Source organism: Anopheles darlingi, chromosome 3, assembly GCF_943734745.1.
Source record: "Anopheles darlingi chromosome 3, idAnoDarlMG_H_01, whole genome shotgun sequence".
Taxonomy (NCBI): Eukaryota; Metazoa; Arthropoda; class Insecta; order Diptera; family Culicidae; genus Anopheles; species Anopheles darlingi.
In genome coordinates this window covers 70,938,217-70,965,967 of record NC_064875.1, presented here as the reverse complement: position 1 = coordinate 70,965,967, position 27,751 = coordinate 70,938,217, and the positions used below count along the sequence as shown (strand labels likewise).

Below are 27,751 nucleotides of genomic sequence, written 5' to 3'. Positions count from 1 at the left end.
ATCACGGTATATAAAGGACAGCCAGTGGCGATAGTACTTCACATTTCAATTGCAATTGCAGTCCAAGTAGTCGCCTTGCCTGACAAAATGGTAAGACACATGGACAGGGAATATAGTTAGCGCATTACTTCTGTAAAGCACTGGACGTTCGATTCTAATAAGATTTGTATTTTTCTATCAGAGATTCTTGATCCTCCTTGCTCTGTTCGGCGCTGCCTACGGGACCCTGCGCAATGAGGTCGATCAGCTGCTCCCGTTCCTGCGCATGGACGAAGTGCGTGTGATCTACATGCGTTACGTGCAGAGCGACGCTCAGGTTGGCGAGATCTGGAGCTTCCTGCAGTCGGCTGAGACTGATGCCGCTTGGCGTGTGCTGATCTCGTCCCCTGAGTTGCAGGAGATCAGCGCCTTTAGTGAGGCTAGGGGTGTCAGCATCCGCGACTACCTGAACGGCATTGCTGGCATGCTCGGCCTGACTCCGATCACCCGTTCGGCCAACGCCAAGTCTCCCGCATCCCGCTCCTGGAACGCCATGATGGACGAGATCCGTGCCCTTGTCGATCTGCCCGGAGCCGAAGCTCTAGCCCGCTCCTTCATCGCCAACCCAACCAGCGAGTTCGGTGAGCTATACCGTTTGACCCAGAGCAAACGTGACGGTTTCACCCGTGTCATCGAGCACCCGGATGTCCTCCGTTTCTCCGCCCAGCTGCGCGCCTTCGGCGTCGACGTTGACCAGATCATTGCGCGTTTCCGTGCTTTCTTCGAGTGGAATTAAGTCAGACTGTTGCTTGAATTGTCCAATAAATTGTGATCGTTGAAACCTAACTTTTTGTTGCCTGGTGCAAATTGAACAGAGCCTGTCTAGCGCACAACGGCTGTGAGGGCTTCCCGCCAGCGTCCTTGAGCAGGTGTCCCGGGACGCTGAAATGTGACGGTTAACTTATCATCTGCTGTGGTGCCAAGGTCGGTGCGGAGCAAAGCAGCTTCCTGCGTTTTGTGAGCCACGGAACAGCATGCGATCGACCATATCAACAAGAAGAAGGCATGGAACGGCAAAGCAGAACAGGTCCGAAAGAAATGGGGCTCACAGGTCGTGTACCGTACAACGATCATTTGAACGCTCACGCAGAACTCGACACTCGCGAGAGAAAGCGTCTCGCGTTTAAAGCGTTTCACGAGACCCATGGACTCCCCACTTTTCCGGAGCTTGGGACCCGAGCTTCGCGATCACCTGGATAGACCTTGGAGAAGTGTGGCGTCAGCGATCGCGTGCAGTCGTTTGACTGGAAAGAGCGCTGCTTCGGTATGTGGTGTGCGTCTCGCTGACTCGTGGCTGCGTTGGTCACAAAGCTGCTAAGACTGTGTGTAAAGCGGTCAATTTAAGTTAAGCTAAAGTGAAGCATCTTTCCCTAAGTATCGTGCGAGGTTTTGGTTAAAGTGTTATTGCTTTCCTAAAAGTTGGTTAAAGTGTGACTGATCAACTGACACATACTATATGATCGTTCTATTGCCTTAGAGGAACGGTCGCTGGTTTCATTCGAGAAATTCCATTGCAATAAGGAGTGTCGTACTGGGTAATAGAAGGGCCTTTCAGTTTCGCGTATACCATGTGATCAATATATGTGTCTTCTGTGTATATGTCTGTATGTGGGGGTAATTTTATGTGCCAAGATATGTAAGTAAAACGCAAACGACAGCGATGCTGTTGTTACATGAGCTAGACACTGTATAGATTGTCCCACTTTGCGATGGTGTCTATCGTTCTCTATGAAAATTGTCGAGACTGCTGATGTGGATCTCAAATATGAAATACATCAACACACAACGCAGACGATCATAAATAGAACAATCTGACGTGTGAACGCAGTGTAGAAAAAAGGCGCATAGTGCATGCAGGGTCGAGGGTAGCTTATTTGATAAACCGGTTGCAGAGGAGAGAGGTGTCTTATCGCAGCACATGGTTGGTTGGGCCGCGGAACCAGTCGTAAGCTGATCAAGGAACGCGCGATCATTGACCGTTAGGGACCACACTAGACTGTTGGTGTTCAGTTTTTTCCTTTTTAAGAAGAAGAGAGACGGAAGCAAACAGAATGAGAGAGAAAGACAGAGAGACAGAGAATAAAAAAAGAACAAGGAAAATAGATAGAGCAAATAGAAAGGGTGTTTCGCAACTTTGGCATGCAAATTCAAACTCTGTGAAGCGATTGCTACCTTTAGTGGAAGAAACAGGGGGTAAAGGAGGCTGCTGGTAACTTTCTATGATTGATACAGACTAGTTTGATACTGTCCACCTTGTGGTCGCTTTCGTTCTGGATCGATCCAACAAAATTGTTAAGCACTATTTTAACATAATTTTAACTATTCGCAATTGTCGAAAGTTCGGGGAATAATCTTTACTAGCCAATAGACAAGCGAAGGAAAGATGAGATAATAGGGTATCAAACGAGATTGAAATGCAAAAATAAGAAGGCTTCATGCCGTCGACGTTTATCATAGTTTATCTCATTCCCGTTCTTGCAGTGGAATCATTTTGTATGATGCAAAATGCGTTTTCCAAAATGAAGAGTTAAGAAATCAGACGCAAGAAGACTGTTATTCTAATTCGGGTTTGATTAGCCAATCTTGCCCACCAGCATCGCAGCATGTTCGTTTCACTTCATTCAGCAATGCGTGCCTTGCTTCTTTCACACGTGAACGATGAAGATTTAATTACCTGTCCTATGTGGTCCCCTCGATGAGGCGAGTCTTTTTTATTTGAGGACAATCATGGATACCAGCATACATGTAACACTGGTTTTTACAGTTAGGGTAAGGGGAACCGGTGGAATCAGCAGAAGTCTCCGAGCCTCAGAAAACATGGCGTAGGTACGGGAGGAACTGTTTAACCTGTTTCGCCACGCTGTCGGATCCATTCTTCCCTCTGCGTGGTCCCTTTTGTGGGTCGACGTCAAACCAAAAGGAATCACCTTTTCATGGCACACGGGAACAGTTAGCGAAAATTCCAACAAAAGAGATGCTCAAGCAAACGCTTCAAAACAAGACCTCAGACAGTTTTACTGACCACAGCGCCTATCGATGACAGGAAGTGAAGTAACAGAACAGCACATTTGGCATTCGTGTCAGTCAACTTATAGTCTGTAATATGTTAGAAGGCTTTATTTCGAAAATACTGATTCTCGGGGCGTGTGATGTGATAAAGCCGCACAGATAGTAAAGCAATGATTTTTCTCTTAAAATGGTTATGTTTATTGTTCTTGGCGCAATATACTGAACCAAATAGTTCATTCATATGCTGGCATCAAAAGCATGCGGATTGGGCTGACATTGTTCGAGGATCCATCGTTTGAATTCAGACCCTGCTGTTTGTTCGATAAAAAGAAATGACAGGAATCGACCAAATTGACATTAACCAAACAATATTATGTTATGTTACCACACGTTCTATGTACTCTTAGGTCGAGAGTTTTATAATGAATCCAGAACCCTTTGGATAATTGTGCTACATTGAACTTTATCAATGTTGTTGTGACCGTTGGGCACGTGTACCAATGGATGATGTGTTTCTAAAGTACTAAAATAGTTGTAGCAGAACTGTTATTGAATCTAACCGGAGAGTGTGGCTACCTAAAGTCCGTGAATTTCACGTAGTAGAAAGTTGGTAAGAAAAGAAGGGTCCACTCAATCAACAATAAGATAGTTTCAAGTTCTCTGATTTGCATAGCATCAGACCGATTCAAGGCTGAATAGTGGGAAATAATGTATAGTTTAGCTTTCTACGACTACAACTGGCTAGGTTTCATAGACGTGTAGCCGACAGGAATTTCTCGCCAAACCTGTAACACAATCCCTTACGATGCGTTGAAAGCATTTCAGAATGACCTTTCTTTGACAAACGATTCATTTTCGAATCATGCATAAGTACAAACCATTCAGCAGGGCGCAGTCTGTTCATGCTCTCAACGAAAAAAAAGCAAAAGCGCATCGTGCATTGTTAATGTGGCACAGCTTTTGGAATGTGATGTTGATGTTAAAGAGGGAAGGTCGAAGAGCTGCAATACTGGAATGTTTCTTATGGAATTGTTATACCGTCACCAACCTTTTGTTGCCTTATAGTATATTGAGGACGAAGGAAGATCAACTTTCATGAATTTGTTTATGCGCCAAAAATCAAGCTCTCCATGAATGTCATATAGTCCCAAGGCGCCTTTTAAAGTACACGACTGAATTATTCTTCTTCAATAACTTCAAAATGGCAGCCAGACCCTACAAAATGCTTTGACGGTGTGTATAGTGCACGCGTCCGTGAAAGGCTCTTTTCCAAGGAAATGAGGGCACGCAGGACATTCCACTGGCCCCACAACCAAAAGAGGGCGCGACCACATCCTCCCAATGGGGGTACGGGAAGACAAACCGCATTCGGTATAGCGGGACTTGAGCAGGTTTTTATCATTCCATTGCTTCTTTTTACTGTAGCAGCTTTCTTGCCAAAGCGGAAGATTCGATTGATTTATTAATTTCCAACAGAAGATGACGAGGCATGCTTTTCAATCTCCTATTGTAACCCCCGCTTTTTTCCAGTTCGTGTTGGTGAGCAACCAAGAGACATGATTCGATGCACGATTGGTGACACACTTTTGCGCTTTGGCGAAAGGGTATAGTATGATATCAGTCAGCCTTTCTTAGCTGCATTTACAGCATTACTAGCTGCAAGGTGCAGGCCAAAAGCAATTGTTGTTTATGTGTTACTCGCCGTTTACTCCACATCACCAGAACACTGATCGTGTAGAAAGGAATGTGGTGTCCGGTGTAACTAGATATCCGGTGAGCGATTCTGTCTCGCGATCCGCGGAACGAGGTTCGGTGTGTCGGTAGCGATGTTGAAATGAGTATGACAGCAGTTTTTTGCGTCCCTCTTGACTTTGTTTGGGAAAGCCTCAGACAGGAAATCTGGTCGTGAAGCATCCGTCGAAACAAGTTCTGCGGGTTGTTGAATAAATTAAATCCCTCGCCTCTTGAAGCTCGCTGGCCCTTGTCAGACCGATTGACTGAGAAGCAAGCCAACACATCTTCATACAACCTTCAACAATCAGACGGAAGCATTGAGGAACAGTTGATTGAGAATGACACGAGTGCTGTTAAAAAAAAAAAACAATTACCAACATCTACTACGAGGCGTAATGCGTGGAAAAAGTGAAAGTTTCCGGCCTGGTGATTGTACCAGTGCACAACAAGAGTAGAATTTTCACATTTGGCTATAATTAACCGTCATCTGCGGTGTGGTTTAACTGATCCACCGTGCAGGGTTCATGCAATTTACGTGTAATTTGGTTGTCTTACTACCCTTACTCTCAGTTAATTTTGAAAATACGTTTGAAACTGAAAACACGTAAAGTAGGGCAAATTTCAATATAAGATTGTTAGACATCAAATGCGCGCGTCCTTGCTTTAACATAAAACAAATAACCATTTCATTTGATCTTTTAAATCATGCTGGCGATTGCTGAGCTATTGTAGACGGTAACGCGCGTTATTGGATCAATGCGAATGTTCAACTGTTGGTTGAACTTTTTGTGACTCGGTTTGTAAGAATGCGGCGCAGCACCGAGCACTACTACATGATAAACATAGGTCAGCATACATTCCAGGTAGCAGCGAGCATAGGACCGATTTTACCATAACGGTATACTTTATCGACTATTTAGTGAGTAAGAAGTAGTGTGTAAAGGGTAGTGTCGCAGCGGTGCTCGGGAATTGAAATCTGACATCAATGCTGTAGCGCGATTTGAACGTTAGTTTAAGCACGGTATATGCATGGAGTGTGTGGTGTGTGGTACGTGTTTCTGAAATCTCCCTTTTGCCAATTGCCGGTAGCGGTATTCGTTTTCACACTCCAATATGTATCTGCAGTGCTGTGCGTAGGAGTATCGGAAGGAATGTGTTGAAAAACGCCATGAGCAAGACTGCCTTCTACGTGTCAAACACCGGCGAACGTGTTGCATGTGAAAATGAAGAAATGTGCGTTAAATACCGTGCGAGTGTAGCTAGCAAAAAGCTAGTAGAAGCTGCGTGTCCATGTGAATCGGTGGTATTGGAAAGTGACAGTGTTTGAGGTGTATAGCTGTGCATCTCGCGGTACTTCTACACTGCCACGGTGAAAGTAGCTGAGAACGCATCACGCTTGGCCTAGGGTTTTGGTATTGAGTGTTGGATCGGTATTGAGCAAGAAGTAGCCCGCGCAGGAACGATGGAAGCGGACGTTTTGAATGCGTTAACAACGCAAACCGCATGGATGCCGGGTGGACGCGACCGTGATGGACATCCACTAGTCGTAATACCTGTACCCTTCTATGATAGTTTACCCTGGATGAAGGGTTTCCTGGAGACGACGGTACGGTATTTGCTGGCTAGCTTGAGGTACGTTATGCAGTTTTCTATTTGCATAGAAACAACGTCCGCCAGTAGGTGGCGCATTCTCAGAGCTAATACTATGTTTGCTATTTATTTCAGCCATGATACAGTGAACAGTGGACTCGCCATTCTTCTCGATGCACAAAAGTGCTCTTGGCGAGTGGCACGCCAGTACATACGGCACGTGCAGCAGTTGCTAGGAGAGCATATGAACAGCTTTCTCGTGATACGGCCGGATGCCTTTTGGGATAAAAATCGCGTCGAAAACTGCGCTCGGCAACACCGCAAGGGTGAGGTACGTGACCTAGCTCCAGTCCAGATCTAAAGTTGTTCACGTCGGATCTCATCGCGACGCGATACGAGCAACGCTATTGCATAGCATGTGCTGTACTTTGGCGTTTATTGCTCACTGCACTTACTGCATGGTTCCTTCTTTTATGGCATCCATCTACCTACCGTTTTAGGGTCCTCTAGAAGTTGACGATGTGTGTGATTGATTGCGCTCGACAGTTTTGGCGTCGTTTTTTGACTCAAGGTGCTCTGCAATTATTGAAACGGTTTTGTTGGTCTTGTTTTCGATGTCGCTCGATCGTCACACAAGGAACACGTTTACGATAACTTATCGCTTACCAAAACCCTCCTTCCCTGCCCACGTCAATGACATTGAATTCGGGTGGCGTTAGTTCGCTACTGACCAAACAGTTACTTGATCGAAGTAGCTTTTGGGGCGTGTGTCCCAGAAGACTAGCCCAAACACAAACAGTTCACCGTTGCGGACTAGCTTGTATGATATAATATGAAATTTTCATTTAGTTCTTCTTTTCGGTTGCCCGGATTGAAGTGTTTATTTAGGCTTTCGATTGATGGCACGATATGATGGGACCATGTTTCTGGTATTGATGATGATTGTTACGAGATCACTCAATGCTACATGGACTCGGCCTTATCGGTCGTTTGTGTAGGCTTGACCTGCGTTGTTACGAACGACTGCATATGATGCTTTAACATGGCGCTTCGATCAAGTTTCGTGTATTACATCGTATGATCATGATTGTTATTCGAGTCGACTTTTCTGGACGGTTCCATGGTACCTTGCTGGCTGGCTCGTCTTGACAACAATCAGTTGGTGTACTATCTATGAGTCTTTATTGTGTAAAGAATGAATCGGTTTCAGATTTAGTAGATTGCTATTGGTTTATGATTCTAAGTATTGACGGAGCGATTAGCACGAGGACAGTTTATCGACTGGAGCAGCTGCTTGATAAGCTACTGCATGTGGAACGTGTTTCGTTTGTGATTTGAAGTTACCTTGAAATGGGATTTCGGTAAATTGGCCCCCTGGCTGTCACGGCTTCGTATGGGGCCAGGGAAATCCCCTATCGGTCGGAGGGGGTCATGCAAGAGAAAGAGTACTGCAGCGAGATAAGCCAACCAAGCATGATTACACTTGATGTATTGATGCAACACCGTTCGGACCGGCTTCGTGCGGCCCAGTTGGACGTCTAGATGTACCTAGTGCATAACGAACTTCATAGCTTTTTGATATTATAATGACCTCGCTACAGGGGTGGTAAGAAAGAGAGGAATGAGGGTCTAATTGGCTTTCATTATGCTCCCAATTGACGCACACATCTCTCGTCTTGAAAAGGCAGCAAAGATTTGTTCGCTTCGTCAAGATAATGGCTAGGGAACAGCCTTCAGGGTCAAGAGTTCCTGTACGTGACTGTTTGCGCATTTTGCTTTCTCTGCTCTTTTTCCCATAGCACCATCCCGAAGCATACAGAAGTGCTTTTTCGTATCTGAACGCTTCACATCTCATTGTGATCAATGCTATTGCTGAATGGCCTGGATCACTAAAGCATGGCTAGGCTATGCTTCTCTTAACGTTATTCACAGAGAACTTTACTCTCGTGGCTATCCAAGCGTTGCTTCACTCGCCACTTATGCTAACGAATGCGTGCTGCTTGGTTTGATGAAAGGTCCGTTGCTAAATAGCAATAGTGATCAGGTGCATTCGTGTCATGCTCCGTTGCTGTAATTCCGCCATTCTCATAGGGGACTTCGTTCATGATACAAACAAGATTACAGATAGTTCTCACGGCAAAAAAGTATTCAGCATTACCTGTCGATACTGGTACGGCTTGAAAGCAATAAGAATGGATTAAACTAGAAACTGTGTGAAAACCTTAGACGTTTTAACGAATATCCTATTGAAATGTTTTATAGTCTTAATTTTCCAATTTGCTACAAACGCAACAGATCTATCATCAACTATAAATTCGACCCTAATCCTCTTATCGGTGTTGTAATGTCAAATAGTACTGCAGGCAGCGTATGTTTTGTTAGCAGGGAAATTTTAGTTATGATTTCCAGTAAACGTGTTCATACATTTAGCTACTTGTTACTGTACTCGTACAATCAGTTACACTTTCTCCTGTTTTTTGTCCATCGTCCCTGCGACGTACCTGTGAAAGCAATAGCCGAATAACGATTGCATTCACGTGGAGCCACCGTTTCCCCAATTTTCCTGTCCAATACTGCTGTCACATTACTTTTGCTCGATTTTCCCGCTCATTGTGAGTGTCTATTGAGGTAGTAGATAGAAGTCCATTTAAGAAGTAATTGTTGGTTCTCGCAATTTTCCTTTTCACATTCGATCGCAGCCAAGGAAAGCAAACTTATTGTTGATGTAGCGAGATGCTGTTGGGGGAAAAACGAATGCAGGTGAAGTGGCCCACTCAACTCTTTCATGTGCATTAATTGAAACGGAAACTTGGACTTGGTTTGATGTAATGGTGTTTGTTGAGCAAATTTCGTAATTCTTTTAATCTATTTCATTACGTTACCGGTTTGCAGAAAACCGGTCCATCACAGCTGGAGCAGAAATGGTGGTCTAATGAGCGAATTAGACTGCAGCTTGAATTATCTTGGAATCCGTAATTGTTCGGTAATTTCTTGTGATGATGTTCGATCAGCTTATACAATCGTTTTCCACTATTTGATCGCATATGCTCTTAACCGAGCAGAAGCAGTAAGCACCTCATTGACAAAATTGTTCTGGCGACGGGTCTATTAAGCGTTAATAGACCGGTTGCATTCCTTTTTGTCAATGGGGTATTGATTGCTATAATGGGGTTGCAATCTGGATCTAAGGAAATGTGACAAAATAGATTCACAGATCGATTTTCATGGGTGGGTTGAAACTAGCAAAGCGGATACAAATCAATGTATGGTTGTTGTTATTTTTTTCAGAATGTAACATTCAACAACGAAACATCGAAAAAAATGCATTTTATTCTAATAATTGACCATTCATTTGTATATGATTTTTTTCCAGCCTACGATCATTTCAAAATCACGCCTGATGAAATATTTTGAGGTCAGCGAGCTGCCCGAGGAATTAGGAGGCTTAATTGCTTACAACCATGACCAATGGATACAATCGCGTGAGGTACGTACGTATCAACTCTCCTTTCTCCTGACTCTTTTTTTAATTGATATTAAGGGATTTCTTAGTGATTAAAAGATTCGTCCCTAGTCATTCCCATGTAGTGAGAACAAGTTTTATTACTATTTGTTGATAAACATGATAGAATAAAGCGAAAAAACTTAATAATTTAACTTTCTGATTCTTAAGCGTGAAATGCAAATGTAGTCTTTCCGATGCTAATCCGTGAGAGATTCTTTGGAAGATAAATTTTTCATTCGCATCATCATGCATCACCTAGAGACCTAATTATATCGTGACGCAGCTAACAGGAAGTTTGCGTAGAATTTTCTAACCTGTGACACCCGTTACAATCGAGAGGCGAATGGCTTAGAGCGAGAGTCACCAAGACAAAAAAGCACGAATGATACTTCTCGATACATTCTTTGTGTGTCGCAGCACCCGGGTCGACGATCATAAAACCTTCGTTGTGAGCGTCGAGGTTCCTGGAGTTAGTTAAGTCTCTTTAATATGTTTTTTCTTCATTTCTTTCTTTACTCGCATGACGACGCATTCGTACAAACACTCAATATCGAAACCAAAACCGGACGTATCCTAATGGCGAATGACAATATGCAGCGCATCGAAGAATTCCGAAAATCCTACGAAAAAGCGATCGGTGACCTAGAAAACTTGCATCTTATCTTGCTAGACAACCGTTCGATACGAGCGAGCGAATCATCGTCGGCACTTAAATCATGCCTAAGGCTGAATCTGGATGTGCAAAAATTTCTCTCTCTCGTTATGGACAACGGTAAGTCCTCGGAATGAGTAAGCTGCTTTGCAGAGGACTTAATGCTCACTTGGATAGCATAATCGATTTCTTCCCTTTCACCCGATATTGTTCCTCTCATCCAATTCAGAAAATTTCTCTTCTTCGTTCGGGGATCGCATGGCGTAGTGTAGAGATTGATCGGATCGTAAGCACAGCATAAGTAATGAGCGTTGGGGAATCACTTTGTCTGTGCTGTGCTTTCGTACAACCCAGTGTCCGGCTCGCTGAAAGCCTTCCAGCTAGTTGTCTTGCTTAGCAAGTATCCTCCTCCGTTTGGAGCTATGTTTGGAGCTAATTGAACAATCTGATCGAGTATCGACGCAACAAAAAAGGCTTAGTTATTTGCTCCTTCTCAACCTTTGATGACATGGTAGGTGCGGTGAAAGCTTGCAATAGACAGGCAAAGTACGATTTACGCCACTATGATCCACCATTTCCGTTTCTTTGAGACACGGCTGCATGGCTCATTAGTAGCTGTTGCCCGTTGTCACATTTTATGATGAGATTTCTGTTCGAAGTAAACAGCAGTGTCGCGCAACAGTGCTGCTGAACATTAGTAACGTTATGAAAATGGTAATGGGTGTAGGAAAGTGGCGACACCTTCATAAATGTTTAAGCGAGTTGAATGAAGCGACAGTGTAGAACCTTTCCAAAAGCAGATTCAAATAGCAAAGACCTAGTTTCTGATTTTTAATGCTTCTGGGAAGGCAAAGTGCTTTTCTTGTCCAATGACTCCTTCCTTTTGCTCCAACGAGTCTAGGTGAAGAGTCCATGCTGTGGTATTCCCGCTCGGTTGTGTGTTTTATTTATTTACACAACCTGCCGACGGGATGTGGGTCAGTTCCAGTTGGGCTGTACGCTAAATGGATATCCATTTCCATAAAAGCAAGAAAACAACGTGAGCGATCTCATGAGTGTGACTACTGAATCAGAGCTAAGAAGCGAGGCTGAGTGTGAGGTTGCGGGAAAGCTTGTGCGTCTACCTGTCTACTTTAAAAGCCCGGCTTGTGTTATTAAGACAATGGTTATAATAAATCGCACCTTACGCATGGAAATGGAGCAGTTTTATGAAGATGAACAGACAAACAATAAAACGGCTAGCAAATCATTGATGCACGCTACGGTACGCTGGGTCCAGAAAAATATTAAATGATTACACCCTTGGAAATGGACTGAGGTTACTTAATTAGAGTCGTGAAATAGATGAGGTTATGGGTTTTTATGCTGATGATTTTGCCTCTTTGACTTGAAGAGCATGAGAATATAAAAAGGGATAAAAGGGATGACCAGAGCCACGGCTCCAGGCAATCGAGACTGCAATCGATCACGTTAAAATGGTGTGCTAATGCAATATCTTTTCTTTCCTTATCTACAGGGAAGAAATTGTTGGCACACTTGAGCGACCGCCATGTATCAAGATCGGCTGTATCTCAGGACCTCACGGATAGCAAATGCCAGGTTGAAACCATGCTCAACACACTCGATCGCAAACAGACGGCCGTGAATGCGGCTCGAAATGAGCTCGAGCGAACGGTTGAAGTCCTACAAGAGCTAGCCAATCTCGAAGAGGGCGTATCACACGTAACTAATTGGATCCTCACAACAGCCGAATCAATGCTAAACGCACAGCTGAAGGTGGGATATGATGTCAACACGGCAGATCAACTACGCCTGGAGCACGAAATCTTAGAGCTGCAGTGCTGGAAAACGTATGGATACTATGCCGAGCTGATTTACAAGATTGACAATCTGCCTCGGCCCAAGGACACCTCTGCGCATCAGGACTTAATGTCTCAGCGTGAATGGATGGATTTTGTGTGCCGTAGTTTCGCTCAGCGGTTAGAACGACGTCGAAATGTGCTGATTACGTCGGTGCGCTTCTTTCGATTGGTTGCTGAGTACTTCGACAAGACGAGCGAAGTCTTTCAGTCGCTCATAATAGGCGAACGTGTAGAAGATTTCGAGCTTGCCAGTTCAAATCTGCAAAAACTAAAAGAGAACCAAATTATGTTAGGTAAGCCAGCGGTAACCAACATGTCGCTATTTTATTGGAACAAATTATGATATTTTGTAACGTTTGTTCTTGTGCAGAATTGGTAGAAAAAGAAATCATAAAAGAGGGAGAGAAGCTGAGTGATGTGCTGCTGATGCCAGTGAAGGATGCCGTTGGAAGAGATATCGACGTAGACTATAGCGATGACATCAGCAATGTGAGGGACATCCTCGACGCCACAAAGTCTAGGTCACGAATCTTTGCCGAAAGCGTGGAACTGCAGAAACTGACGCTCGATCAGATTACGCATATTTTCAAGTATGAAAAGGATGCTCGCACCGCGATCCAGTGGATGGACGATCTGCACAAAGTGATGCTGCGCTCGCATACGCACGTTGGCAGTAATGTGTACGAGATTCAGGCACAAAAGGATGAACATCAGGCGTTTCAGGAGACGGCTAAAGGAACGTACAATTATGGGTGTCAACTACTGAATGCATCGCTCGCGTTGCGTCAATCGTGCAAGCTTGACGCGGAGCAAAACATCGCGATGACCAAGAGCCTGCAAAACACCTGGAAGAGCTTCCAGGCAGTGAGCCAAGAACAGATGACTCGGTTGCGAGTGTCTGCTGTGTTTCATCGCAGCGTAGAGGAGCATTGCATGAAATTGCTTGAGCTGAAGGATGGTGTGCTAAAGATTGGTGAAATCGAAGATGAGGGCAAGCGAAAGGTGCGTTTGAGCAAGCATTTGGCAACTCGGGAGAGGCTACTCGTCGAAGTGGGTCGTATGGTGCGGTTAGGTCGCCTGCTGAAGACAAGACTAAAGGAACCCTTCCTGTTGGACGATCGAGTAGATACGTAAGTATAGGGAAAATTAGTGAAACGAGAGTTCTCGCATCTTGGTGATTGATTAATAAATGCTGCTCGCGACACAGTAAGAAACTCACAAAACTCTTACAAAGCATCTTACAAAGAGGAAGTGGGGTCATGGATGGTTCAGCACACTTAGTTAGTGTCACACAGTGTGACAAAATGAGCATAATTGTAACGCTCTAGAGCCTATCTTGTTTGCTGATGTTATGGGTAGATTCGCGAGATAGATTTTTATAGTTTTGATAATTTTCTAAGCGCTCGTACTTCCATAGTTAAGACATTATGTAATGTGACGAGAGAGTATCCAATAGTTTCTCGTTCTCATCTACTGTTTGTGAGGTTTTGGATGCTTTGGGACACTCTAGCTAGTTGACGATCAGTTGGATGTTAAACGAGTTGCTAAAGGTGGTTAGTGTTGTGCACAAGTAACATAGCATTTCTTCCTCTACTTAGCAGTTCCGTGGCGAGTTTCGAGCATATTATTACTGAAAGTGATAACATTATGGCTTGTGAGGCGATTTCAACTCGTTTGACCGAAGTTGCACGTGTAGCGGAGACGTTGGACAGTGTTCTGAGAGATGTTCAGGGCGGGTTCAGTGATGAGGTGGGTGAGCTAGCCAGCAGCGACGTGAACGATGGCAACTTCACACTGACAAAGCACAACGATAGTAACAATCAGAGTGATGTAAGTCTCTATGTAATATTTGTCGTCCACCGAAGCAATCACACAGCATGATTTACTTTTTCATCAGGATTGGACCTCAAGTGTTAAGTCAACGGATGAAGGGTCCTTCATTACTGCATCCGATTGCATCTGTACTCCACAATCGCGATCTTCATCCTACCACACGGCGTCGGAATGTCGAGCTTCTCCTTGGTGGGGGATCGAATCCATCGAACAGCAGAGCTCGCTCGATAATGACTCGTCAGAGGATCACGATTCGGAAGCTTACCCATCGATCAAACTCTTATCTGGTGTGGTAATGTCTACGAGTGCGAATATTTCCTTTGACGATTCGGAAAACATTTTTCTCACACCCGCGGATGGGCAAGGTGCGGCTAGTGTGGATTCACATCCAGATTCCGACGATACCGTCACATCAGATAACTCGCCCCGACAACAGCACCAACCGAGCCCTCTGGAAACAAGTTCGGCATCCAGTTCGGCCCTTAATTCGATAAATCGTCGTGAAAATCTTGCGCTCTCGTTGACACCGGAAGAGCTAGAGCAAATCGAAAACGACATTCGCAACAACAATCTCATGGGAATGGATATAAGTAGTCAAGATATTAAAAGCACCCAGGTGACGCCGACCAGTGAAGACAGTGGGAATGTGAGTACTAGTAGTGTTAAGCTGGAAGAGGGAGAAGATGGCATACTCAGTCCGCTACAGTTGACCGATCCTGTTCGTTTTGAGCCTGTTAAGGGGCCAACGGATATATCGGGACTCACTTACTACTATCAGAACATCATCACGAAGCATACGGTGAAGAGTTGTTTGTAACCCGGAGGAGAACATCGTTGAGCCATACCCAAGCCTACAACCGCCTTGCCAACATTTTTTTGCTTGAATTGATCAAAGATTCTATAGCAAGCAAAAGCTTTAGTTTTTTAAATTATTCATTTAAGTGTCATTCACTATAGGAGTCCTTAAAATTTTAACAACTTTTGTCAGCAGTAGCGATAGAAAAATATAGAAGGTAAGGCGTGTTATTGTGTGAAATCGTTTTGTAGGTTGAAATAAAAATCAGACTGTGGTTGAAATAACATAATTTAATTGGTTTTGTGTTATTACTGTGTGGTTTGTTATTTTGCTGTAAACTACCATTATCATCGCATTACATTACAAAAAAAAAAAACCCGTTTTCTTACCTGTTCCTTAACAAACAATTTGTCGCATTCAAATACCCCGGAAAGTATGCACCAACATAATTCATGCGATGAGCTGCAGAAACTTTAATCTGTGAACTAGCCACGCAATATTGAAGAGGCGCGTTTTAGGAATACGCCACTCAAAGGGTTATTAATTTTATGTTATCTTTAATAATTTCACCGAAACATTTCCTTCATGCCTATTTATGGATCTACAGTGTGCTAATATTGCAATATGATAATCGAGGTGGATAATCAAACTTTGTTTTTCTAATATTTTTTTTCTGGTCGATCTTTTTGGAAAAAATAAAAAGGAAAATAAACTAGAATAAAAAAACAAATCTATTGATATACGATGTTTTATTTTCGGACTTTGTTGTTTGGAGAAAACAGCCAAAACGTAAATTTCTTGTAGGGTGGTTAATTTTTTTTTGCCCAACACTGTAACCAGAAGAGAGATCCGTCAGTTCGGGTTCGCGTCTCGATGGTGAGAAACGAAGAATTTTAGAAAAAATATTGAAAGTAGACTTTTTTGCCCTTAAAGTAGACTTTTGCCGTGGTGAAATTCCCCAATGTAGAGAATTGAATTTGAAAGTAGAGTTTTGAAAATCGCTGTAAATTCGTGGTTTTGTCTTTTTCGACCGGAAAAAACATCGATGTTGTTTGGAGCATTTTGGGCAAACTTAGATTTTGAAACCCCGCGCTTCTATATGGCTTAAAAATGCATTTCGCTACTTTGGAGAGCGTTTCCCCCGGTGCCACCAGTCAGCCCCTTGGAGTTTTTGAAAAAATGGTTAATACCTGTTTTTTTTTTTTAAATAATTACGTAAACCTTTTGCTTAAAAGAGTAACATCGTAAAAGGCATCACCTTTTCAACATAAAAAAATCAGCAAACCGAAAAATTTTATCTTAACAAAACATCGACTTCAAAAATGATCATTTTTACTCCGTATTACTGGTTATCCTTCAAAAAAAGGTGCACCAAGAATAATTTTTATTCTTACTATTTAATTTGCTTTTTCTTTAAAACTTGTTTAAAAGCTTTTTTTCATCTCATTTTCATTTTTTCAAACTTGGTTGTGTGTCTCATTGAATTGTGAAGCTATGGGAAAGATTATTGAATTTATTGTGTTATTAATATTGTGATTGTGACTGTGTTTAAAAAATTGAAATTAGTGAATTTAATTGTGGATTTGATTTGTTCAATTGTGCTGTTGTAAAGTTGCTAAAGTTTTTTTAAGTTGCTTCTATATTCGAATAACCGACGAAACACAAAATCGGTCTACAAACGGTCCACATCTGGGGCACCAACAGCAACACAGATACAGAGAGACACAGAGTTTTCATCACGAACAACTCTCTTCTCGGGAGGTATATCTGTTCGAGGACGTCAAGAAGCAGTCGGGAGCGCTTCAGGTTGAGCTCAAATCTCTTGAGATCGTGGTCTCTCGGATGAAGTCGTGCGGTGCGGATCGTCGTCTCGTTGTTGAGGAACAAAATTTGGCCGTCGTTTCTTCAGGTATTTAAACAGGTACGACAAACAAAGTTAGTGAAAGTGTTGCGAGAGGAGCGAGCATACAATAAGAACGTTTCTGATCTCTTCAAAGGCAATGAAAGTTCTTTTTCGTTCCATTTCTTGTTCTTGTCTTCGTTTTGGGTATGAGTATGATCTGTGACGAACGGAAGTTAATGGTGGCAGGGGCAGGATCGCACGCGATGTACCTATATGCTTTGAATTCAAATGACCGAATTATCTAGTGGCGCTTAGCAAGAGATAGGAATTGTGAAGTTTGTGTCACTCGTGAGCAACTGGATGGGCGAAGAGCGTGTAAATGGGGAAGGAAAGAGCAGCGGTTAATCTTTCATGTTAGGCATCCGTCGCTGCGAGCATTCGTTCGTGTTTGCCGGAGGAACGGTTGAAAGATATAAGTTGGTTTTTCTAATTTTCAACCCAACGCTTGCCATTACGTTCTGGGTGCGCAAGCAGTGTATATCCAATTGGATTTGTTAGGTTGTTGTGTGAAATGCTGTTGACGCGCCTGCGTATCGTGTATCTAGTTTTTGTATGTTTCGTGTTTGTTTGCCAATCTCCTGGTCCTGGTGGATGCTCCTGGTAGCTTACATGCGTATTTTTAGTGTTTTATTTCGAATTATTCTAGGTTGTTTTTACTAAATAAGCAACAAAGTATAAGGTTTGTGAAAATTTGTGTCAAAAGAGAAGGTGATCGTGATTCCTGTACCATCTGAGCAATTATCCAGATAAGGCAGAGCAGTATTTAATGAGTGATAAAGTTTTGTAACGAAATCGAAAGCCAATTTGGCTATAGTTTATTGCTCCTGCATTTGAACGACTTTCTGTTATTCGAAGGATTGTGACTTCGAATTCCAACACAAGTTAACCGAAAAAAAGTGTGAATCATGGAATCTACGCCTGGAAGTGAAGCGTTCTCGTCATTGGACGAATTGCAGCGCCAACTGAACGAAGATTTTGCTCAAACGATCGGGCCATCGGTAGACACAGCCGTAGCAGCAGCATCAGATCTTGCTGCAACCACCATCAGTACCGTCGTGCTCCAGAGTGGTCCGTTACAACTGGTTGTAGCAATTCTGAAGGTAAGCTAGCAGAAAAAGAACCGTGGCGATTTACGATAAGTGGAAAATCGATTTTAGAAAACAGTATATAAATCCTCCTTCTATTAGGTGGGACTCGGATTTTATAAATCACTGAAAACAGATTGGCCATGGTTTAACTGAAAATGATTTACGCTCGATCAATAGCTAGCTACACTAATAGTTAGATTTATCGAATGGTTGAGTGGCTGGCAACAGCAGAGTGCATCACGCGTAGTTAAAGTAAGCATCCTATTAGCACCCAGGTCTATCATGCATGATAGAACTACAATCCATTAATGATCTCTGGCCAAGTTATTCGTTCCTGTGGAAGTATGCTTCTTCGGTCAAAAACAATATAATTTTGGCTACGCACTACTGGTCTTGTGTTCTTCCAAGCATGTGATGGAAGGAAATTGTAATGTCTGTTCGGCATGCAACCATTTATTAAAACAAAAAGAGTGCTACATTGTATCATTTCATTATACAAAAATAAAATGAACAAAGTGCTGATAAGCTATCAATTCCTCGAAAGCATCGCCTAATCCATGCTTGACACACTAGTGTGCCGGTATGTTAATTGCGGTTATGCCAAGGTCGTAACACAACAGACCACTGGTAAACTGGTTTTTCGACCATGGCGCATTTTGTATCGGCAAGAAAGGAAAGATACCTTAGTTGGTTAATCCGACCATGCACGGCCTGTACATGTTAGTAGGATAACCGGAGAAATGCCCTATTTTGAAAATGGTCCCACGATCTCATCTCTGTCGAGTTTTCGCAAGTACAAACACTGTGTTTGGTGAGGATGTCAAAGTTATTTTTAAACTTTACAACTTCTTTCGATGTAAAGAAATTGCGGCATGAAATGTATCATTGAAATGTATGAATCGTAGCTGCTTGTACATTGGCGCCATGGCAATAGCACCCGCACGTTCCAAGTATATTCCCTCGTTAGTCTGAGGGTATTTCTTCGAAAACACGTTCGCTGCAAATGGTGCGTTGGGTCTGACCCAGAGAAACGGAATTATTAAAATGACGACGAGCCATAAGTGTCATCCATCGTGCAGCCTGAAACACTTTAAACTATCACTTGGATGACATGTGCGCATTATTGCTTGAGGTTGTGATACGCTGGAATCGGAGTGGAACTTCATATTAATCAAGATCCTTCTATGTGTTGCTCCCAGTGTTTATGAGTTGGTAGAAGTGGTAGGGAGCTTAGATTAATTGTATCGAGTCGCGCTACCAAAGAGTTTTGTCTGCCTGGAAGTCAAGAGAAGCAACTGATTGGATCAATGGTGACGACAACTTGAATAAACACGTGATTAGCTAATCAATGAATTGACCGTGTCTGGGGCCCACGCTCAGTTATATCCGTTAAACATGCTATACTCAACTTGTGTGAAGGCTATAATATCGTAATTAATTGATGAAGAGCGCGCTTTTCTCTAAGGTTGAGGAGATTGATTTGAAAAATAATATATCAGCTCATTAGCCGCTTATAGTCCTGACTTGAATTTCTGTGTATGTATCGTAGATTCTCATGGCTTTAAAGATAATTATAATACAGTTGCTTTTGGTTTGCCGTCCAAACGCACTGCTCCGCATTCGGCAAGGTTCCGAGAAAGTACAATTCAGTTGCGATCCGGTCGTAAAACTAAATACGTAGCATAATTAAAATTAGAGTGAGAATGCTCACATTCATCATCTGAACTTGTTGGCTACAGCTATTTTCTTGCACAACAACGTACAAAATCTCGAGCTTACAGAAAATTGGGTTATTTTCTACCAGTACGGACGTAGAAAAATGTAAACGCTTCAATAAAATCTGTGGTGTGCTGCGGCAAGGGTTGTTAAGTCAAATGAAAATGTAATTAGCTATCAGGTGATCCATCGTTGGATCATTGAAAAGCTCTCTATTCGAGAGATTCCTACTATGCAGCTGATGATTACAGTAAATGTTCAAGAGAGCTGCAGCTCTTCATGCTATAGTTACATGGTATTGTTGCTTCACTAATGTTGCTTAACTATTTCTTTTGTTTCTAACTCAAACAGAGGAATGTTATCTAATATACATATTAAGGGATATTTAAACCTAACACAATAAAAATATAAAGTAGCGTGCCGTTGCATATAAATAGTAACGAAAACAAATAATTTCTGTCAATAGAATGTTACGAGATTAATCGTGCTTCGACATACATTAGCCATTTGGTGAAACTCTCGATCTGGTCATTGGACCGGTGAGAAGAAACAGAAGTTCCAAATGGTATTAACGAGCCCCCGAGCTGCTAAAGTAGAACTTGTTCTTTTCAAAATTTCCTCGTTTCATCTTTTCTTCTCCGGAGGGCAAACACGCCCATTCGAATCCACGTCTCACGAGCGATTCCCTTTTTTCTTACTGGATTTTATTTTACATGTTATTCATATCATTTGTATTTTTGGTGTTCCATGCCTTTCGTTTCCAATTTTACAGATGATCATTTTAAGCAGGAAATGTGGAAAAAATTGCACTCTGATCGGTGCACTGTTGCAATTAAAATATTTTATATATAATGAAGTATAAATTAAATATGATTTGATTAAAAGTGCTCGATTAAATCAAGGGCATATCGTTCCGATCAAATGAAAACTATGAAGTTCCACAAAACTGACCAAAATTTAAAAAAAAAACATAGATACTGGTAATTTCAAGCGGATTTAAACATATCTTAAATATTGATTTTAACTTGATTCACTTTGTTGGCGGTCCAACGGCAGTACAAGAAACTGATAACACGGCGAATTAAGAAGGGGATAAAATGTTGCATATTCCCTCGCCCGACTTCACCGCTGGAAACAACTTGAGGCGAGTGTAAAACCGTCAAACACAATACTCGTACCAGGCTGGCCCTCTATAATTTATGGTCATGTTGTCTGTCTGTCGGAACCCATTCTGCGCCTGCACCAAAGAGAGCTTGAGTCGCTGCTTGGATTCATTCGCAGGGAGATCTCCGACAAATGCTGCTGGCTTGAAAGATCGGATAGAAGACGCAGGCATAGTGAGAGCATTCGATGTAGCGGAGATGCTGGTTCGAGCTGGTTTTCGTTTACACTCCGAACTCAGTGAAGACCACATTTATTAAGCAACAACATCCCCGTCAGCGGATATTGGGTTAATGTATCAATACTTTGTGCACGGCGGATATTCATTCACCGGAAAAGAAGATCTTACAAAATTTTAAGATAATTAAAAAATGAATGAAATCCAAATGGTTTCATAATCGGTAAAGCTATTCTCTTCATTCATTCATGTATATGATTGTTTCAATTTTTCATGTTAATTAAATTAAAAATTTAGACAACTTTTTTTTTTACAATTGATAAATTCTGAGCACAATTAGAAATGCAAAAATTAAATCTAACTTATCGTGTATTTCAACATTTGGTAGGCAAAAATATAACGATTTATATGGAAAAGGAAACCCATTTCTCGGCCAGATGTGAGAAATAAATTTTCATTACTCCATCCAGGATGTGGTTGAGAATACTGTAGCGGTTTCCATTCGTCTGCTTTAAATACAGTTGTTGATCAGCACAAACGAATTCCTTTCCCGACCACGCTTAGTGAAAGACAAACAATGTCGATGCCGGTTACGTTGCATCGAGGGAAAACTCTCTTCCAACGACCGGGAAGAATTTCAAGCAGTACAAATCGTCAAATCCAAATGTTGAGAATTTATTTCATTCCTGTGCCTTAGGTCCGATTTGTTTAATAATCAGTTTAAGAAAAAAATGGTAGGGCTTAGGTTAAATATTTCAAGGAAAACTGCTGGATTTACTATTCTTATTATTATTATTATTATTATTTGATAAAGCCTTTAGTAAATTATTTGCTTGAAAAGCAAGTTAATACATTTGCTACCATTCCATCGACGACGATCGAGGAGATTTGCAGCAGATAGAGCCAGTGATGCAGTAACAACACTCCATGACAGTGGATGGGATATGTTCTATTTTCTTCCCTTGCAACATTGCTGATGTCATCGGCCTCAGCAGTGCTTCCTGCAGATGGTTTCTACACTTGTGGCTTAAAAATAAAATCAAAAACATGGTCCACGGCAAAGAGATTTGAGATGAACCTTGGCGTGTTTTGTGGGTGAAATGATAAATTTTCGCGACCTGACTTTCCAGTCTCCTGTATGCGGCTGACACAATGTCACACTAGATAGTCCCGTTGAACCTTAGAATGGGTAAACACAACGCGATCCACCCCACCGACACAGTGCTAGCGGTCTAGCAAAACAGGCAAAATAACGACAACGCTAGGCAATTGGAACACATTTTTCTTGCAACACATTCGAATTTGCATTGCGAAAGTCCAACACATTTGCCTATGCTCAATGTTAGCCCTGCGCGGTATATGTATACCACACCGTAGTAAATGTGTTTATTTAACATTCGTCCGCGATATCGAGATGACAGATGCCGAAGCTAACGAAAATAATAGCAAATCCCATTAGAGACAGTGAAACGTCCAGAGAAAGATCTTTCTGGCCGGGATACACAATATGCTGCTCCACTAACGTGACCAGCTGCACGGTACATCTGGGAGTGAACCATTTCTCGATTGGTCGCTGGCAACTAGTGGAGCACAATTTAAAAGTTTACTGGCCAGGGCAATTTCAATCGATTTGGTCTCTCCCGAAAAAGTAAAACAAAACTGCGTGCAACGAAATCATTCACAAGAAGACCGTGAAATGGTTTTTTTATGATTCGGTTTGGGCAATGATGACGATCGGCTAGCACCAATAGGCGTAACGTCGGCCAACGAGCGCACCAACATGCGTAGCTGCTTCGCGCTCCAATAGTTTTCCGGGACTAGGCCCCGTAGGATACTGTAGTAAGAGAACAGCACGAAGCGGAAGGGAATCTTAAGCCTGCCCAAGGCCTGGCCAGGGATTGCAGCTCTTCGGCGAGCAGGTTATGCTTATAATTGCATGAGGTGAAGCGAAAGACGGGCGGTATACCGTTGCTTGGCCGAGAAGAATCTCTTCGCTCCGAGTTCGCTATGTGCGCCTCATAGAGTCGAAAGTTAGGTCGCGATTGCGCTTGGAGGCCTGCTATTCAAATCTATTGGCTACCAGCCGTTCGGAATGGTGTTGAACGGCAATTTCGTGAGCGGGAGTGAGCTGATGAAGGCAATTTAAGAAGATACCGGGCTATGTGTTAAGGTTCCATTTCTCTAGACAGTTTTTGGAGTTTGAATCGGGTTCAGCGATTGCTGTGTTATGCTCTGGAATGAAAAACCGTATGGTGGGTGTTGGAGATTCGAGGCATGGTGTGAGCGATTAGACCTCAACAGCTGGTCCCATTTGCAGATTGAGTTTTCTTGCTCACTCCAACCGTATGCACTAGCCCGCAGCACCCAAAGGCAATCAATCAAAGAATAGGCGAATACTCATGAAGAGACAAATAAAGAAGAGCATTTGCAGAAATTCTGAGTTCATCGCGTTTGAGATAAGAAAATATTTTGAAAATATTTTCAGAAATCATTTTTTTTCATACTGCTTAAGAATAATTCTAAAAAGCATTGTTTGATTACAATTACGATGCCTATGATAAACAAAATTTCACTACTGCGGAGGATACACAAAAACGAGAAAACGAAGCAAAAAATTATATCATAAACATTATTTTTCATGTAGTCTATGTCTCTCCTCACAATGTCATCGCCACAAGATGAAGAATTTAATTCCCATGCGAGCTACCAATGGATTTGTTTTAACGATCGTTTGGAACAGTGCAAGATGCAAATATTGTGTGTTTTTGGGCCGAAACGCAGACTCCGATCGGAACGACCACGATCGTGGAATCCGGTATTGGAGAGATCGTGGGTCTGATGTAGCTGTTCGCGCGGACTGAACGGTGGTTTCTAAAATAAACATTCAACCATTCAGTGTTTGATCGTTTGTGTGTGGTCGCTCCGTCTACGGGCCATCTTTGGAGTTTGCATTCCCGAATACCAGCAGGCCAGATGACAGCTGGTTCATAGCTTACACTCGCTTGGTTAGAGATTGGACCTTTGCACTTCTCACCTTATTCCCGGCGTTGTCATCGCCAGCACGCAGACCGCAGAGTTACAGAGCAGACCGTTACAGAGAAGGTCACATCCTCTGCTCACTTGGGGCTTCTTACATTTGTGGCTTTTTGACGTCCTTTCACCTGGTCTGGGATGCTACGGTCGTGATCCAAATGCCTTATGCCATGCACACATTCGTACACTGTATTCGCCACGAGAGCGGGTCACGTTGCTGCTCACTGTTTCATTCAACATAATGCTCGCGCCAACACAAGGCCACTCGTCACTAGTTTACAACGCTTACGGCCATATTTGGATAAACAATTTTCAACTCGAAGTGTCTGGTCTGGTCAGCTGGCATGCTAGTGGTGGTGTATTGGAGTGCCTAAAGAGCACTGACACTTTAGTGTCCCAGTTTCGCTCATGGCGATCGACCTCGCAAAATTTTGTTGTTTCGCTGTTTGCTCTCTTCTTAAAACGATCTACAGATTAAACCAGTTCCTGAAAACAGACCGCGAGTAATTGACCGAGATGATCCTCGCGGAAGCATCAGTGCACTGTCTGATGATAAGGCTGTGGACTGTGGATGAGTTTTTTGGACCACTGAAAATAATCTGCAACCTACTCTGGAACACTGTTACACCTTGGCCAAAGAAGCCAGTCGATTGTCTACGCCCATCCATGATCACAATGACGTCATGGAAGTCCATTGCTTTCGCTCGCTCGTTCATAATCTGAGTCCATCGTTCGCATCTCAGCCTCGCTCTGCCAAACGGGGCGTGCAAATGTTGCAATGTTCTAAAATTAATCTTTGCTTTCTGTGCTGTTGTGCGTCTGTACGGGTGTGAACAAATCGGAACCAGACCGCTAGCTCAAACGCCAATCTTTGGAAGATTTGTGCCTGTAGCATGGCATATGAAAATGATGTAATCGTTTTAACAAGACGATGTTTGAGTGTGCACAACGCACACTGTTGGTGCATTTGCATTATGCATTATGCTGTTGCCGGAGAACCTAGAAAAAACACTATGCTTCGATGGACTGAGAGCATGCGGCGCCAACCGAAACGTCCCGTGTTTATGGTGCCAGTTGGCAAGACAAAATAACCTATACGCTATAACGTCGACGATGAGGTAATGCTAAGAGTCAGTAGGATTAAACTTTCAGATATATACTACAATTGGCAATTGAAACTAAACTCTGCAGCGTACTGTAGTAACTGATGAACGATTCATCTCGCTAAAATGCTTTTGACGTAAAATAACTGTCGCATAAATGGCGAAAAATTTTTGTTTGCAGCGATGTATCGAGAATCTCGTGAGTCGTGAGCAGAGGGTAGAACATGATCTCAAAGATTAGTCTTTCAATTCGTTTTATTTTAAACAGTGTCAGATTGCAATGAACTATGCAAGGGCCGTAAGGTGCTATTTTGAATTAATGCCAAACTCACTCCAGAATCTTCAGAAATATCCAATTGCCTGAACAACCAGTGCTCGTGATTGTCATTTTTCATTATTTCTCTTCCATCATTGAGCGTAAATGGAGGGTTTCGGATAGCTTCAGAAGAGCGTAAAAATAACCTTCATAGAGCGTGCGTAAACCTTAGCTTCCGATCCGACTTTACATCGGTTTTGTTACCCCTTGCCGGTGGTCGCTATCATACTCAGCTTGGTTGTAGCTGTAGCTTATCGATGTGTTTGTATGATTCAAGCCAACGTTGATAGCATGTGTTCTCGGGAAGATCATTCTGCCGTCTCATCTTGGTCTAATTTTAATTCGAGTCTCTATGATCGGTTGTAAGCGATTGCTTGTAGGATGTATGTAGTATGGATGCTACGGGAACTGTTCCCAAACACAACTTTCCCTTCGGGGAAATAGGGCGCTTCATTGGTTCATGTGACGCGTGATTCTGCGAGTTGGCATAGGTCCTGAATTCGAAGTATTCTGAGGATGCGAGGCACCCCTTTTTCTGAAGGAGAAATTACTTTTGTGCAATTAACACTCGAGGAAAGGTTGCCTAAAGTATTTGATTCCCGCGAGAGATATGCCAAGAGTCGAAACCCTTCATTGCGGCATGCAAAGTGATGCGTGTGGTGGTCTGTGCTTACGCGCGCACCATTCGAGAGAAACCTTGCGTTCAGGTTAATCATTAGCACTGCTAGCTTGGGAGGACTGGTAATTATCCCATTAATACCTATCGGAAACGTAATCGGAGCCATAAATATTTCTTGCTGGTCTTTCCTTGAACGACTCTTTGCACCGTATACTCTGGATATAGGATCATGAAGCCAGGAAAATGAGAACCAAGAAGAGAGTTGATTACCGTGCGTTGTTCAATCAGCCCAGGGATATAAAAGGGATGAAAAAACGTCCAACGGAATGGATGCAAACGACGAGGAACAAGATTGCTGATAAATTTATGCCTGTACCTATACGGTGCTGTTCGATGCTTCGTGTACGAGCATCATAGAGTCTGCGCTGTTGATCTTTAGAGTAACATGAAGAAAACCGAGTGGAATGTAATGATCTAGATATTCTGGGCGTACTAAACCCCTACTTGTGCCATGCTGCGCTTCCTCGTTGCATCCGAACGATAGGTTTGGGATTGGACGGGGATAAGCTTTAGCATTATCGCGAGTTCCAGTGCCTAAGAATCCCTTAGTGTTATGCTACCGGTCCGGATGCAAGAGAATAAAAGCACTGATGGTCAGTCTCTACATTGTCACATAAACAAGAAACGAAATTTTACACTATTGAACATTTCATTCAGCTTTGTTAACTGTGTTTTGTCTGCATACACAACCAACACACAAAGTTCAATGCACCTAAGAGATCTTCTCCTGTTAATCGATGTTGACCGTTTATGAGAAAAAGCTGTAACAATTGAAAAAACCACGATTGACTGCCCGAACAACGGTTTACTGATCGTGAGCAGTCGGTCAAGTCACAAAACAAGCAAAACATCTTGTAATGCTCCATTACTCGTTATCATTGGGTGAACCCGTGCTAAGCCGCTTATTATGCCATCAAATAACCAGCATTGACGATAGCGCGAATCTCATGCGTGACCGATAGCGGACTATCCGGTCAGCTACCTTGAATTGGTTTAGTCGTTTCCTATCGAGAGCACCATTATCTGTGACAAGTAGCATCACTTTGAATTATTCACAAAGACTTGCTTAGTTTATTTGGTTGAAATACGTTCCAAGTAGTTTGAGAACTCACTTGATTCTATTTTCTAAATTGTAATGAACATTTATTCAAATACTTATGGACAACAATCTGAATATTTAAGTCATCAGCAATTAGTTTTACAATAATATAACAGAAAATAAATAGAAAATGAGAATCACCAAAGAAAAATAAATTATGCCCGGCAGTATCATTTCATACTCTATAAATCATGTTTGAGAGTTATTGAAGCATGCATTGGTGAGGCCTGTCACTCGCTAAAAGGTCTATTCTTTCACACTTGAAAGCGCAGCAGTGTGTAGAGTTGAAGTAATTCTACCTAAAACGAAATGAAATAGTCTCAACGTAAAACATGTTTCGTGGCGCACCACCTAAGTCCTTCAGTGTGCCAAGGTAAGATAGGGAACCAGATGTATTCGGCCTTATGAGAATCGGAGAGAGGCAAATTGAAAAATTATGTTTCTACACCAGAGTT

At 42.6% G+C, this 27,751-nt stretch overlaps 3 protein-coding genes across 19 annotated transcripts in view; all 3 read left to right on the top strand.

Moving 5' to 3' along the window:
• The window catches only part of LOC125957900 (protein G12-like), a 918-nt gene extending 143 nt beyond the window's left edge, over nt 1-775 (top strand). The window contains exons 1-2 of the mRNA XM_049690924.1: nt 1-90; nt 182-775. The exon at nt 1-90 is cut by the window's left edge and continues 143 nt beyond it. Of these exons, the coding sequence (XP_049546881.1) occupies nt 88-90; nt 182-775 (597 nt within the window). The 5' untranslated portion in view covers nt 1-87. The remainder of the gene's footprint in view (nt 91-181) is intronic.
• Nucleotides 776-1,257: 482 nt separating this feature from the next.
• On the top strand, nt 1,258-15,282 carry LOC125953711 (SEC14 domain and spectrin repeat-containing protein 1-B). 9 transcript variants are annotated; one of them, XM_049683447.1, is made up of 9 exons: nt 1,258-1,303; nt 5,908-6,414; nt 6,508-6,703; nt 9,746-9,859; nt 10,475-10,649; nt 12,046-12,684; nt 12,762-13,521; nt 13,990-14,221; nt 14,289-15,282. In XM_049683447.1, exons 2-9 carry the CDS (start codon nt 6,245-6,247, stop codon nt 15,039-15,041), a joined length of 3,039 nt encoding a protein of 1,012 aa, XP_049539404.1. In that variant the 5' UTR covers nt 1,258-1,303; nt 5,908-6,244; the 3' UTR covers nt 15,042-15,282. The 9 variants fall into 9 exon arrangements, with proteins under 9 accessions (XP_049539404.1, XP_049539403.1, XP_049539405.1 ...); XM_049683446.1 differs by having other exon boundaries at nt 1,264-1,303; nt 5,646-6,414; XM_049683448.1 differs by lacking the exon at nt 1,258-1,303 and adding an exon at nt 1,310-1,361.
• A 1,574-nt stretch (nt 15,283-16,856) lies between these two features.
• Nucleotides 16,857-27,751, top strand: part of LOC125953706 (titin) — a 45,535-nt gene continuing 34,640 nt past the window's right edge. For 5 of the 9 annotated variants that reach the window (XM_049683436.1, XM_049683435.1, XM_049683434.1 and 2 more), the window contains exons 1-2: nt 16,864-16,929; nt 17,570-18,023. In XM_049683436.1, coding sequence (XP_049539393.1) covers nt 17,829-18,023 — 195 coding nt within the window. In that variant the 5' untranslated portion in view covers nt 16,864-16,929; nt 17,570-17,828. Of the gene's footprint in view, nt 16,942-17,569; nt 18,024-27,751 lie in introns of all 9 variants that reach the window. The other 4 variants (XM_049683428.1, XM_049683429.1, XM_049683431.1 and 1 more) reach the window with 4 other exon arrangements.

Excerpts from the sequence above, each read along its gene's own strand:
- LOC125953711 (XM_049683447.1), top strand. The coding sequence starts at position 6,245 with ATGGAAGCGGACGTTTTGAATGCGTTAACAACGCAAACCGCATGGATG. Across the intron at positions 9,860-10,474 it reads AATGGATACAATCGCGTGAG|CGCATCGAAGAATTCCGAAA; the intron begins GTACGTACGTAT and ends GACAATATGCAG. Across the intron at positions 13,522-13,989 it reads TTGGACGATCGAGTAGATAC|CAGTTCCGTGGCGAGTTTCG; the intron begins GTAAGTATAGGG and ends TCCTCTACTTAG.